At 38.5% G+C, this 14,705-nt stretch overlaps 1 protein-coding gene across 1 annotated transcript in view; it reads left to right on the top strand.

Moving 5' to 3' along the window:
- EDA7 (embryo sac development arrest 7) overlaps positions 1-14,705 on the top strand; it is a 29,261-nt gene that overhangs the window by 5,130 nt on the left and 9,426 nt on the right. Inside the window, exons 5-7 of the mRNA XM_077392442.1 lie at positions 6,543-6,643; positions 12,149-12,239; positions 14,398-14,456. Of these exons, the coding sequence (XP_077248557.1) occupies positions 6,543-6,643; positions 12,149-12,239; positions 14,398-14,456 (251 nt within the window). The remainder of the gene's footprint in view (positions 1-6,542; positions 6,644-12,148; positions 12,240-14,397; positions 14,457-14,705) is intronic.

Below are 14,705 nucleotides of genomic sequence, written 5' to 3'. Positions count from 1 at the left end.
ATAGGAGGTGTCCTTAGGGATGAGGCGGTGCAGGTAAAGTGTGCCTTCTCAGGTCTCATAGGGGTTTCAGATTCCAGCAAAGCTGAGGTGCGACCAGTTCATCAAGGTATCAAGCTTTGGGAAAGTGTGTCCTTGGACCAAGTGGCAGTGGAAGGGGGGAACTCATTGAATGTTTTTTTTTTTTTTGAATGGTAATTACAATATATTAAAAGGACCCAAAAGGGCCGAAAAGGTACAAAGAGAAGAAAAATCAATACAGAGAAGGGAAATTAAGGTGGCAAGTGGTCGAACATCGAGATACTATCCCTAGAGACTCCATTCTTTGCTAACTTGTCGGCTACACTATTAGCTGATCTTTTCATATGATAGGCTTGAATGGGATTCATTGAATGTTATCCGATGGCTTAGGGGATCTCACTCGTATCCAATGAGGTTTGTCCCGTTCTTTGACGAGATTCACGATCGATTGGGAGACTACAGCATAGTCTTTCAGTATGTTATGAGGTCGGCCAATGGTGCTGCTAACGGGCTTGCGAGAGCTGGAGAATAAAAGGAAGGGCTAGAACTATACGATTTTCTTCCGCCTTGATATCCTCTTTATGTTTTCTTGCTTTTTTTTTCTAGTTTTTTCGTCGTACCTTGTTATGCTGTAGTGATACTTATGTATCGCTCCTTTACTGGGACCACCCGGTCTTGGGCTTGTTCCCGTTTCTTCTTTTAATAAATTCTTGTTGCCATTCCATAAAAGAAAAAAGAAATGTATTGATTTTAAGCCCCGTACCAAAATGGATGGCTTCCCTTTCAAGATTGATCTTGAATAGGCCTATGTTCGAGTGGATTGGGATTTCTTAGAGCACATTTTTTGAAAATGGGATTCTGCACGACTTGAAGATCCTAGATCATAGCGTGCATCTCGATTGCTTCCTTTTCATTGCTGATCAACAGCTCTTCAGTTGGTTACTTAAACTCTTAAAGAGCAGCGGAGCCTTTTGCCAGGGAGACCTATTCCTCTCCTTTTAGCAATTGCGAGTAAATTCTTCAGCTTAATGCTCTCTAAGGTGGAGCCGAAAGCCTTTTTTTGATGGGGTGGAAATTAGTACTAATCTTTCCCCTATTTCTCATCTTCTGTATGCCAGTGATGTGTTCATCTTTATAACTACAATTTGCAGGATCTCATAAATATTAGAGCTACTTTGAGATGGTTTGAGGTTATCCATGGTTGAAAATCAATTTATCAAAAAGCTCTCCTCTCCTTTTAGCAATTGCGAGCCAAAAGCCTTTTTTTAATGGGGTGGAAATTAGTACTAATCTTTCCCTTATATCTCATCTTCTATAAGCCAGTGATGTGTTCATCTTTATAACTACAATTTGCAGGATCTCATAAATATTAGAGCTACTTTGAGATGGTTTGAGGTTATTCATGGTTGAAAATCAATTTATCAAAAAGTTCTCTCGTAGGTACTAATGTGGAAAAGACCAGTTTGTCTCTGTGAAACCATCAGTTACTCCAAGAGCTTAAGCTGTTGGAGAAGGCATTATTTATTCTTTTATACTTTAACACTCCCCCTCACGTGTGGCCCCTCTTTTTTTGGGTTGGCCTACATGTGGCACATGTGGCCCCACTTTTGGGTTTGGCTAGTGCATGTGGATTTTTGCCATCAAGGAGGTTTGAACTCAGGACCTTTGCTCTGATACCATGTGAAACCACCAGTTACTCCAAGAGCTTATGCCGTAGGAGAAGGCGTTATTTATTCTTTTATACTTTAACAGTCTCCAATGGCCTAGGCTTTTGGTTGTAAGAGGAATACTCTTTTAATTACTTACCTTGGTCTTGCTTTGGGGATCAAGGCCCCTTCTACTTGTGGCCGATGGTTGTCGACAGAATTGAAAGGTACCGTGGTCCTCCTTTGGGGATCGGGGCCTCCTCTCCTTGTGGTCAATGGGTGTCGACAGAATTGAAACGTACCTTGGTCCTCCTTCGGGGATCGGGGCCTCCTCTCCTTGTGGTCGATGATTGTCGACAAGGTTGAAAGGGAACTTACTTCATGGAATAAAGATTATTTGTTGTTAAGAGGGAGAATCATTCTCATCAAATCTTCTTTGGCTAACCGTCCAGTTCGTTAAATGTTTCTATTTAAGGCCCATTCCCTTATTTCCTATGATTTGTGGACACGGACACGGAGTGTCGGACACGGTAAACCCCCAAACTTTAGAAACGGGGACATGGCTAAAATAGAAAGTATATGTAATAATGATTTGTGGATATGGATTCGTGTGTCCAGTTTCGACATGGATACGAGTTGTCTAAATGAGGTAAACACAATATTCAATAAAAAAATAGAATGTCACACTTGACACGGTATGAAAACATCTCCACACACCCACATTAAGTCTAACACTTCCAACAATACAAGTAAAAGTGTCCAAAGGAGTGTCGACACGGTAGAACACGTGAGTCGGCAATAAATTCGAAGTGTCGGTCAAATCATAGCTTATTTCCAAGAAGATTGAATAACTTCAGCGGGGCTTCTTTTGGAAAACAAGTGTTTGATTTATTGTGAAGAGGTCAGTAGACCCAAAAGTATGGCAGATTGGGCATCAGCAATATTAGCAATATTCCTGGAAGAAACTCCTCCCTTCTCGGCAACTGGCTCTCAAGATACGGTGAGGTACCTGATGCTCTCCGGCGTATGATTGTCCAGAAGAAGTATGGTGGTCACACACCACCATGGATCACTAAAAGCTTAACTAATGGAAGATGATTTGCTGCTTGGTGATCTATCAGCTCGGTTGCGGGGGAATGCTACAAAGGTACTGGATTCTTCATTGTCCAAGGTAATACTATTAATTTTTGGGAAGATTGCTTGTTGGATAGGGTTCCTCTTTGCAACAAATACCCTCATATGTATGAGATTTGCAGGAATAAATTTTGTAAAGTGGTATAAATGATCAAGTGGGTTAATTACATGGTTGAATGGAATTGGAACTTCCTTCGTTTTTTAAAGATCAGGAAGAGAAGTGTTTTCGTGAGCTTAACTCTAGGATGGATCAAATTTGCAGTTCAATTTTCCAACTTGATAAGAGATGCTGCATATGAGGGCAAGGCTTGGCACAACGGTGAGGTACTATTGTGACCTGGTGGTCACCGGTTCGAGTTACGGGAACAGCCTCTCTGCAAAGCAGTGGTGAGGCTGCGTACATCTAGCCCTCCCCAGACCCCGCAATGGCGGGAGCCTCGTGCACTGGGCCGTCACTTTTTATAAGAGATGCTGGATATGGGAGTATAATGGTAGCTTTTTGACAAAGTTTATGCGAATATCTTATCAAAAAAGTTTTAAACCTAGACGAATGACTTGGAGATTTGTTGTGCCACATCGAGTGGCAATCTTTTTTTTTGGATGATGATTTTTAATATCAACAACACTATTGACATGCTGAAAAGAAAAAAAAATTCAGATACCTGTTGTCATCTCTTTGGCCCTAACTGTGCTGGCCCATCGAGATTCAGCAACGTGATCATGTGCATTTGAGATATCAAAATGGAGAAAATCTAGAGTTTATTCATATTCTTTGGTCGGCAAATTGGATTGTTAACAAGCAGTTGAGGCTGGAGTGGACTGTGAGACCCCTATGATTTTTGTTCTTATCCCTGCTTAACTTTAGTGTTTTCTCCTTTGCTCTTTGAGGGCCATCTCCACCCATTTTTCTCTACTTTCCTCCGTGAGGGCCATCTCGGCCCTTTCTGTATCTTTTCTTTTGGACCCCTGGTCTGCATCTTAATATATTTATCGGTTAAAAAGTACTTTTTTTAATGTAATTAATTTAAAAATTATTTATTTGATCCACTGGTTGACCCACATACTCACCTGGTTGATTTGACCTAGTGATACACTGTGTTCGACTTGGTGTGCTTTTTTTGAACTATTATTGCATTTGCTTGTTTTCATCGCGTTGTCTTACGCAAATTAGTTTGTGGCTCTAACTAGTTAAAATTATGTTAAATTAATTTAGTTATCACATTTGAGTTTTGGTGATTTGTGCCTTTATATGCAAATTAACACTGGACTTCTTCCTATGCTGTGAATAATTTGGAATATTGACACAATACTATGAGTTAAGATTCAGAATTACTTGCCCAAACAAAATGCTCCAAGATTTTGTAAGAGTTGGGAAAGATGCGTTTGAATAGTTAGGAGGATCAATAGGGCCTTCATTGAAGTGTTTTGACCTTTTCTGCCTTCCAGGCCTCCATTCATGGCCTCCAACTGAGTTGCATAATTTGAGGAAAAAAGTTACTATACTATTACAAATTCGACAAGAAAAATTAGAATAGTTTTAGTTATAGGAAATTTGAAATGTCAACTATTAATATTACTTCAGCTATGTGAAATTGATCAGTCAAATGTATTAAAAATAATCACTGAACACTAATTTCCTCCATTAGGGTCTGACTCAGAGAACACCGGTGGATGTTTATGTTGCATTGGCATATATTGTATTTTTTGTTGCATATATTGCTGTTTTCAATATATATATATATATATATATATATATATATATATATAGAGAGAGAGAGAGAGAGAGAGAGAGAGAGAGAGAGAGAGAGGTTACACACTTGTGTAGGTAAGTTACCTACACACTACCTTAAAATACAGTGGGGGCCCACATTGTTTGGGTGATCCAAACAATTCATTTGAATGGTCCTCACATAGATAGGGTGTCCACAAAAAATCAGATCCATAGGATCATCCCAACCGTTCAAACTATGGAGGCAAAAAATGGACTAATTTGTGAAGGTTTATACACGTCCATTTTACCTCCACAAATCGTAGGGTTGGGATGATCCTATGGATCTGATTTTTTGTGGACACCCTATCTATGTGAGGACCATTCAAATGAATTGTTTGGATCACCCAAACAATGTGGGCCCCCACTGTATTTTAAGGTAGTGTGTAGGTAACTTACCTACACAAGTGTGTAGGAAATGTTCTCTCATATATATATATATATATATATATATATATATATATATATATATATATATATATATATGAGAAAAGAGTGGGTACTCCCTAGAGTAGATAACTTATCTACTCCTTAGCTTAAAATAGCAGTTGGAGCCACATTGTTTGGGTGACCCAAAGCATTCATTTGATGGGCCCTCACATAGATGGGGTGTGCCCAAAAAATCAGCTCGATAGGATCATCCTAACCCTATGAACTGTGGAGGCAAAAAATGGACAGATTTGTGCAGCTTTATACACGTCCATTTTTGCCTCCACAGTTCATAGGTTAGGATGATCCTATCGAGCTGATTTTTTGGGCACACCCTATCTATGTGAGGGCCCATCAAATGAATGCTTTGGATCACCCAAACAATGTGGCCCCAACTGTTATTTTAAGCTAGGGAGTAGATAAGTTATCTACTCGAGGGAGTACCTGCTCTTCTCTCTCTCTCTCTCTCTATATATATATATATATATATATATATATATATATATATATATATATATATATGAGAATAGAGTTCCTAAGGTGTCACCTCATATAGCTTATATGAGGTGGCGCTTAAAAACATAAGGGACCCACTTTGTTTGGGGTAATCCAAACCACTCATTTGAAAGGCCCTTAGATGGATATGGTGCCTACAAAAAATCAGGTCCATAGGATCATCCTAACCCTTCCATTTATGGAGATAAAAAATGGGCATATTTATGGAGGTTTATACCCATCCATTTTAACCTCCACAAATGGAAGGGTTAGGATGATCCTATGAAGTTGATTTTTTGGGCTCACCCTATCTATGTGAGGGCCTATCAAATGAATGCTTTGGATCATCCAAACAAAGTGGGCCCCTTTTGTTTTTAAGCGCCACCTCATATAAGCTATATGAGGTGACACCTTAGGAACTCTATTCTCTATATATATATATATATATATATATATATATATATATATATATAGAGAGAGAGAGAGAGAGAGAGAGAGAGAGAGAGAGAGAGAGAGAGAACGGTTTCTACACACATGTGTAGATAACTTATCTACACACTAGCTTAAAGTACAGTGGGGCCCTCATTGTTTGGGTGATCCAAAGCATTCATTTGATGGGCCCTCACATAGATAGGGTGTCCATAAAAAATCAGCTCCATAGGATCATCCCAACCCTACGATTTGTGGAGGTAAAATGGACGTGCATAAACCTTCACAAATCTGTCCATTTTTTGCCTCCATGGTTCGAAGGGTTAGGATGATCCTATGGAGCTGGTTTTTTTGGAGACCATATCTATGTGAGGGCCAATCAAATGAATGGTTTGGATCACCCAAACAATGTGGGCCTCCACTGTATTTTATGCTAGTGTGTAGATAACTTATCTACACATGTGTGTAGAAACCGTTTTTTCATATATATATATATATATATATATATATATATATATATATATATATATATATATATATATATATATATTAGCTGTTTTCACTGTTCAGCGATTTCATGATTTCTAGCGATAATGGTGACACAATGATTGCTGCACAATCAGGTGCTGGCTGATGATTATTCGAAAATTGCATTTCTCTGCGCTGATCGTTCTGTTTGCCTACATGCAAAATATGGAAGTCACTACAGCTTACGGATTCCAAGGTTTTTCATGCTCCTTCTGTGTATACTGTATTTCTGTGTTTGTTTTATGAGAGATTCTATTCTATGTAATGTCCCGGTATAAGTCCTCTTGCTTCTTGCATAGATCTGGATTGACTTGTGTGTTTTACTATTGGAATTTATTTGTTTTGATTATGAGAAAGTTGATAATTGAGGAATTTGAATTGATGGGACTATCTTGCTGCATGAAATTTCCTACCATGGATCATAAACTCTAATCTCTAGATTGAAATTCGGTTAATAATTGCAGAAGTTCAAAATTCATGAGTAGAATTTCTCCATACATATCTTCTTGACCTTGATATTGATGTGGACTTTATTAGCATACTATATTTTAGAGGCTAATTTAGTTATATTTCTTTGACTGATTCATTAATCGGGCATTTCGGTATTTGACCTATTTTTGCAAAATTATAACTTGGTTACTCTAGTAGTTTATCCCCTTTCACTGCATTTGACTATAGATTTTGTTCATTGTGCAACATCAGAAAAAGGTTTTCTCAGTGTCGGTGCAATGATGGTGTTGGTGTCTATGCAAAGTGCAAACCTCGGCGTAGCAAACCCTTGACAACGGACTTAAAGAGAATAATCCGGTGTTTAGTTTGAGTGGGTATCACTGATTTAAAACTGGATAAAATAGGCGATGCCTTGATCTGGGATTGTGATCTAAGAAATTTGAGATGTTGGTGTCTATGCAAAGTGCAAACCTAGCCGTAGCAAACCCTTGACAAGGGACTTAAAGAGAATAATCCGGTGTTTAGTTTGAGTGGGTATCACTGATTTAAAACTGGATAAAATAGGCGATGCCTTGATCTGGGATTGTGATCTAAGAAATTTGAGGGCAAACTTGCCTTTTGAAATGAGGTTCTCATGGAAGAAGTCCAACATAAGCAATTTCCTGTAACTTACTGAATTAGAAGGGGATGAAGGAACATAGTTAGTCTGCCTTTGTTCCCTTGGTTCATTATTTTTGGACTAGATGGTGACTCCCATAGGTGAGACTCTTCCTTTTAGTGGATTTCACCCCTGTAGCGAGATTAAAGAGTCTGGATGAGGGCACATTTGTTAAATATGATAATGGAGAGGCAGTTATGTCTTTCATTAGTCACGACTGATAAATCCTACGGCTCTGATGGCTTTCAGTTTGATTGTGAAAGTTACGGGGACATGTCTTTCTATGCATGCAAGCTTGGTAATTATATATGCTCAATTAGTCTCTGCAGCTTCTTTAATAATATGGCTACCATTTTTTTTTTTAAAAAGTCTCTGCAGATGCCTTATTCTTTCGATCCAGAGTAGCATGGTAATCATCGGTTTAGGTGTTGGCATCTGCTTTCCTTCAATCAGACCCCCAGTCCTTTCGAGAGGCCTATAAGTTTTATAGGTTTACTGTTTAGGTTGTCTTTGCATACGAGGTGACCTTCTCCCTTGATATGTCTCCATGGGGAAGTGTCAATTCTTCCAGTGGCTATTACTTTCTTGCAACTACCTTCTGTAAATGAAGAGCCACTGGTATGTTAGACGAGCATTTCCAACTTGCGGACCACTGACGGCCCAGCATAGGTGCAATCTGGAGGGCTGGAACTTGAAATCAGATCTCCCTAATTTGCTGTATGTATATGGCTAGAAGATGAACTTCTTCAATAAAAGGCAAAAGATATACCCTCCACAATTCACTCAAGATAAGGGGGGCTTTACCCTACAAAAGATGCACTGAAAATACCTGTTTTTTCTCTAAAAAATATCCCAGCAGGTTTCCTGTTTGCGTCTTAGAAATCATGTGTTGGTCTTTAAATGGACCTTTATGAGCCTCTAGAATATCTTTCTGTCCATGACCGATGCCTCAGTTGGTTTTAACTCCTATACATGTGACCAGCCCACCAGAAAAAGAATTCAAATAGCTAAATGATGGTATGCAATATTGGTAAGCCATAGAAACCCTGCTATCGGATCTAATCCTCCACTAAAAGCAAGAAATTACACATATTTTGACCAATTCAAGGTGAAAATGGAAATATCCCCTCAGAAAAACTTGGATAAAGTTGAGCCAAAAGATCCTGCAATCCAACTAGGTGAATTCAAACTCCTGTCATATAGGATGCTTCAACTAGATCCCTTGTACCAAAGGATAAACTTGAGCTTAAAGATACAACAATCATCGAGTCCCAACTAGGTGAACCTATACTCCTGTCATATAGGATGCTTTAACTAGATCCCTTATGCTAAATTCCTAGACAAGAATATCACCAAACACAGCCAACACAGCCTATTCAATGTATACTCATGAAAAAGTGGTCTCTCTTTAGGATTCACTCCTAGAAGATCCAATCCAATCCCAACCCAAACTTTCGTATATTTTCTGTAGAGTTCCTCCTATTACTCAACTTCAAATTCTGGGGGTGCGTGTTGCACAGTCCTCTTCAAATAGGATTCCATTTTTTTTTAATGGCTTAAAACCCTTCTAGATAAAATCTAGAAAAATAGCTATATTTTCCAGCATGAGAAAAGGGCAGGCTTTGGAGAATTTCAACTCCAACTGACCATGTTGGATTTTCCTTGACTTCATGCTGACATCAGCAGTACAACACCATTTAGGCTATTTCACCCCCCCCCCCCCCCCCCCTTAATTTCTACTCATACCATATGCCCTAATGGCTTCCAGCTGTTTTGCCGGTCCTTTCCATCATGGTCTCTCTTGGGCACCTATAGAGAAGCTGTTCCTCTATTCATGGTGAACACAATTTAGTGGCGGATAAGTGATAACTTGGCTAGTTTTTTCTAAAGGGAGCTGATATATTCGCCCTTTTATATTTTACAGAGACCCTGCTTTAACACCTTGAGACCGGCTAAAGTTGCTAGCAAGTTACAACTAAAGAATACTTTTTAAAATGACGAAAATACCATTTTAAGAAAACCCCTGTCCCCATCTCCCTCCCACACCCAAATCCCCTGGCTCTAGTTTCCTCTTTCTCTGCCTCATGTCTCTTGCTAAAAGCCCAAATCGGAATCTCGCCCAAAGCCCAAATTTTGTAGCAGCTTCTCTCTCTCTCTCTCTCTCTCTCTCTCTCTCTCTCTCTCCCCTTGCGTTTTCTATTTGCTTCTTTTCTCCCACAAATCTCTAATCAGATAAGAGATGGAGATTGATTTCAAATATTTAAGCTATGAATCCTATCCATCTATATATATAGAGAGAAATACAAAGACCAAAACCCATAATCGTGTCTGTTATGTTGTAAGTTTCCTTTTATGTTAGTTTCCTGCCTTGGTTAGCAGAGTATTCATACATAAAGTGCCGCTTGGCCATGGATATAACAAAATACAATCGCCTTAGAGATGGGGATCTGATGCCATCAAAGAGTTCACTATTCGTCTCTGCTCTCCTCTCTTGTTTATCTACTTTGATTGTTCTATCACATACCGGAAAGCCTTAGCTGTTAAAAGAATCCCATGAACCCAATATCAAAATAAATCAGCAGAACATTTTCCCAAACAAGACCCACTATCCAAACGTCCCACTTTCAGAAGAAATCATCAAAACCAACTGCAAAGCAAGAAAACGCAGTTCCAAAATAAACATCACAACTCAAATTCCCAATTTGAAAAAAACAAAGCAAACCAGAAACAGACAGCAAGAAGAGAGACCTTGAAGCTGATTCTGATTTGGGCTCTTGGGAAGAGACAGGACACAGAGAAAGAGGAAATTAGGGTTAGGGGATTTGGGTGTGTGCGAGAGATGGGATAGGAGTTTTCTTAAAATGGTATTCTCATCATTTTAGGAAGTATTCTTTAGTTGTAACTTGCATCCATCTTCTTTTTTTTTTGAAAGGTAATCAGAGCAAATATATTAAGACGGGAAGACCAAGGAGGTCACCCTAGGAAGAAACAAGAGAAAGAGAAAGAAAAAAAAAGAGAAAATACAAGGCCTCAAGGAGGGAAACTCAAAAAACTCCAATACATCCTTATTAACACCCTCCCGAGCAAAAGCATCTGCCTCGCCGTTCGTAGATATTCGAACATGATTGAAAGCTATGGAAGAGCCACGAACGATATCGTGAATCTCATCGAGGATTGACCAAAATCTCCATGGAGGCGACGCAGATCCCCGAAGCCATCTGATGACATTGAGAGAGTTTCCTTCCACAATAAACGAGTTCAAAGAACCCCTATCGATGTGTTTGAACCCTTCAAACGCTGCAAGAACCTCAGCTTCACTAGAATCACAGACCCCTAGGGGACCAGAATAAGACCAAATGGGCTCACCACTAGAAGAACGGCATAAGCCCCCCACCCCAGCCGGGCCCGGATTACCAATGCTAGAACCATCAAAATTAATTTTCAGATAGCCAAGAGGGGGTGGACTCCACTTTTGAATCACCTTGGGGCAATGGGACCCTTCCATACAAATCACGCTCCATCCTTCCCATAAATCAAATGCAGAGACGAAACGGAAAGAGGGAAGACATCGAGCCCTTTCTATCACAGAAGCAATGATATTGATGAAAACCCTTTGAGCATATTTATGCACACCCTAAAAAATTCTCGCATTCCTCAACTTGCATCCATCTTCTGCACATCCCAAGTTGTAAAAGCGGGTGTCCGCAGAATAAAAAGGGGCGAATATATCAGCTCCCTTTCTGAATTGTGGTAAAATTGTTTATAGTTCTTTTTTAAATTTTTATGGAGACATTGCTTTTGGACTTTTTTGCTTGTTTTATTCATATTTTGTTGCCTTTAATAAGAATTTCATTGTTGCTAAACGAAATCGTCAGTTTCTTCTTTTTTTAAATTGGACACACCAAAATTCTAAACGCGGTTTGAAAAATACAGAAACAGATCTGCAAAAAAGGAGTGTAAACCGTTTTCTATTTAACAAGTGATGAAGGTGAAACAAAAATCTAGGGAAAAGGGAAAAGCCCTAAAATGATAAACGGTTCAACATTTTAGAGCATGACGAGAGAGCAAAGGCTTGAATTGCTGAGATTTGGTTCAATGAAGATCCAATGACACTCTTTCTTTCACGCTTTTCTTTAAACAATATTTATGGAAAGGAATTTTTTATAGTGATGTATTAGGCACACAGAATTAAAAACCCATGCCACCTCCCAACAAAAAAAAAGGAACTGTGTTTTAATCACAAAATTTGGCTGTGTTGCCATGTTCTTGCAAAATTGATAAAGTCAAACTTGGATATCAGCATCCACTTTCCCAATCCAAACTCGAGTTTATAAAATATTGCTCTCTGTGATTTTCTCCACCCCTCCATTGTTTTGTTACTAGCTTCGTTGTATATTGTAGAAGCCACGCGTGCCACATTCAACCTAGAGTGACTTGTTAGAATGAGTTACTGTTGCATCAATGGAATTATATACAGTGCCTGGCCTGAGGCTGGAAACAAGAACATTCACATTTTCTAATTCATTGTATCTTAGTTGTCTAAATATGTTGGCTCAGTCTATCTTATTTTTCCTATGCATAACATTTTGACAGGATGGGAAGGGATATTGCATATGATCGTTGGTCTTGTGACTTGCTTTGTGCTGCCTCTTCTCCAGACCTGTACAGAATTAATTTGGAACAGGTTTGCTCCGAAACTTTGTTTCCATGAGCTTTTTCTTTATTTGTGTTGAAGATTTATTGTTGATGCTTTACTACCTAATGCATAATTAGTTGATGCACTGTATGATTATTGGATGAGAAGCATTACTTATATGTGTCAAATTCTACTTAAAGAGAAAGCAAATTGCTGCAAAGAGTAGCCTAATCAAAGTATGGAAATGGTTTCTGTTAGAGTTACAGACTCAACTTGGAACCCTTATCTTTGCCAGAACATTGTGGAACAACTTGGAAATCAATTTCTTGAGAATAGGACTATAAGGGTATAATACCAATCTTTTGTTTAAAACATCCATTGTAAAGATGTACCCATTGTTTTTTAGGAAATGTTCGTCTGTAGGAAAAAAATAAAAATAAAAAAAATGGGGAATTTTTTTTGTGCAATGACAATATATTCTGGTTTGCTGTTAGGTGGATCATGATCCCTGCCTTAAACTGCATGTTTCCATTTCGGGGTGTTGTTTGTTCATTGACAAGCCTTGATTGTTAGAGTCAAGAACTTTACCTGTATCCTTACTTAGCTGGATAGAAATGAAAAAAAAAAAAAAAATGAAAAAGTAGAAGAGAAATTAAAATAAAAAACAGGGGCTTTACTTCATTATTCAATTATGTGAGACTGGATTAGAAATCATGCAATATATCCCTGGCATTCCCTCTCTGTTTTTTTTTTCAAGTATTGGAGTTATACCCGTTTTCCAAAGAACCACTCTGACTCAAGTAATATAGAAATATAAACTTGTGGAAATTATGCATGGAAAAAGGAAAAAAATAAAGGTTTGCTTTGAATCTGATTTTCATGTTGAAACATGTGACATGCATGCAGCAAATTATTTAAAGAGAGAATTGTATTCATTGCATCACTGGCAAAACAAAAATGCTTCTTTTTCTCTTAAAAGATGAAGTTTCCAATTTGCTCTGCCATTGAAAAAGTAAACCCTTCTATGGTTTACAGAGGATTGTGTATCTCTTCTCATGAGAAGGCTGTTTCTTAGTATCCATGTCAGTATAAGTACATTCTAGAAGTTATTCAGATCTAAATGCGTATTCCCTTTTTTTCTTATTTTTAAATTTTGAGGGAATATCCACTATGCATAGCTTCCAAGCCTTCCATCTTTGTGAACTGCATTACCTGATGCGAAACTAGTGTCCTTCTCAGCTCTCACATGTATCTTAAGTTCCATGTTGACCCAGGTAGGTGATTTGTGGTATATTTTTCTTTGGTCACAGTTTTTTCTCCTGGAGTGTTTTTTTTTTTTTTCGAACAATTAATCCAACTTACCAGCATTGGTGTGTGTTGGATGCTAACTTGATGCCAACCACCATGTCTTCAATGCATGATGCCTACGACCTTCCCAGAATGCATGTTTCATCTTGACCTTGTTATGGAAGCCACCTCCCTAGGGTTGGCTAAAATTGAACTTTGATGGGAGTTCCATAGGAAATCCAGGAAAGGCTGGGATTGGGGGCCTGATAAGGGATGAAAGGGAAGCAACCATCATGTCCTACTTAGGACCAGTAGGGGAATGTGATGCAAACGAGGCAGAAGTAAGAGCCCTTCTTTTTGGTTTACGATGGGCTTTCGAACATGACTTGAGGCACATAATTGTGGAAGGGGACTCAGCTAATGCAATTGGTTGGGCTTCGAATGCTTCAAGGGGTCCTTGGAGGATACACGGGTTGATTGCTGAGATCTTGGACCTAATTCGAATCTTGGAGCCTAGGATTGAACACAGGAGAAGATCGGCTAATGAGGCAGCGGACATCTTAGCAAAAGAAGGAGTATTTAGGGAGAGCATGTTGGTTGTTGCTTCTTAAAATTAACTAATGTGGCAGGTTCTGTAATTGCTTTACTTTTCAACTAATGTACTTGGTGTGGGACATCTTGTCCCCTCCCTGATTATTAATAAAATTGTCATTTAAAAAAAAAATGTCGACCTTGTTATGAGATGAGTGATATTTTTTATAGTGACTGTATTTTTTTATAATGACCTTGTTATGAGATGAATGATATTATGGCAAGATTTGGTCTTGGACTAAGTATTTGTTCTGAACTTCTAAAATATCAGATTTATTCAACTGTTTTAGGTTCTGCACATACTAATGTGTTCTTTTATTAATTACAGGGGCGTTTTCTCTCTTCACTCAACACTCAATCACCAGCAATAAATGTGGTAACTAGAAGGTTGTTATACATTTTTAGGCACTGGTCTTTTGTTATCATGGTTTAAAATTCCGGCCGAAATTTCAGATTTCGTTTGGGACAGAAACCGAAATCACCAAAATCTGAAATTTCGGCAAGAGTCCCAAATTTTGGTAATTTCGGCCAAAGTTTTGGGGAAAAATGATTTTTAAGTACATTAATGAAATTTGCTTCTTTTTTTTTCTGAATTTTGGTTTCGGCTATGTCCGAAACCAAAACCGAAATTTAAAT

This window comes from Tasmannia lanceolata, unplaced genomic scaffold (genome assembly GCF_043159265.1).
Source record: "Tasmannia lanceolata isolate RefF3 unplaced genomic scaffold, GAP_Taslan_0.1 ptg000012l, whole genome shotgun sequence".
In the NCBI taxonomy this organism is placed as follows: Eukaryota; Viridiplantae; Streptophyta; class Magnoliopsida; order Canellales; family Winteraceae; genus Tasmannia; species Tasmannia lanceolata.
This window is presented reverse-complemented; position numbering and strand designations above follow the sequence as displayed.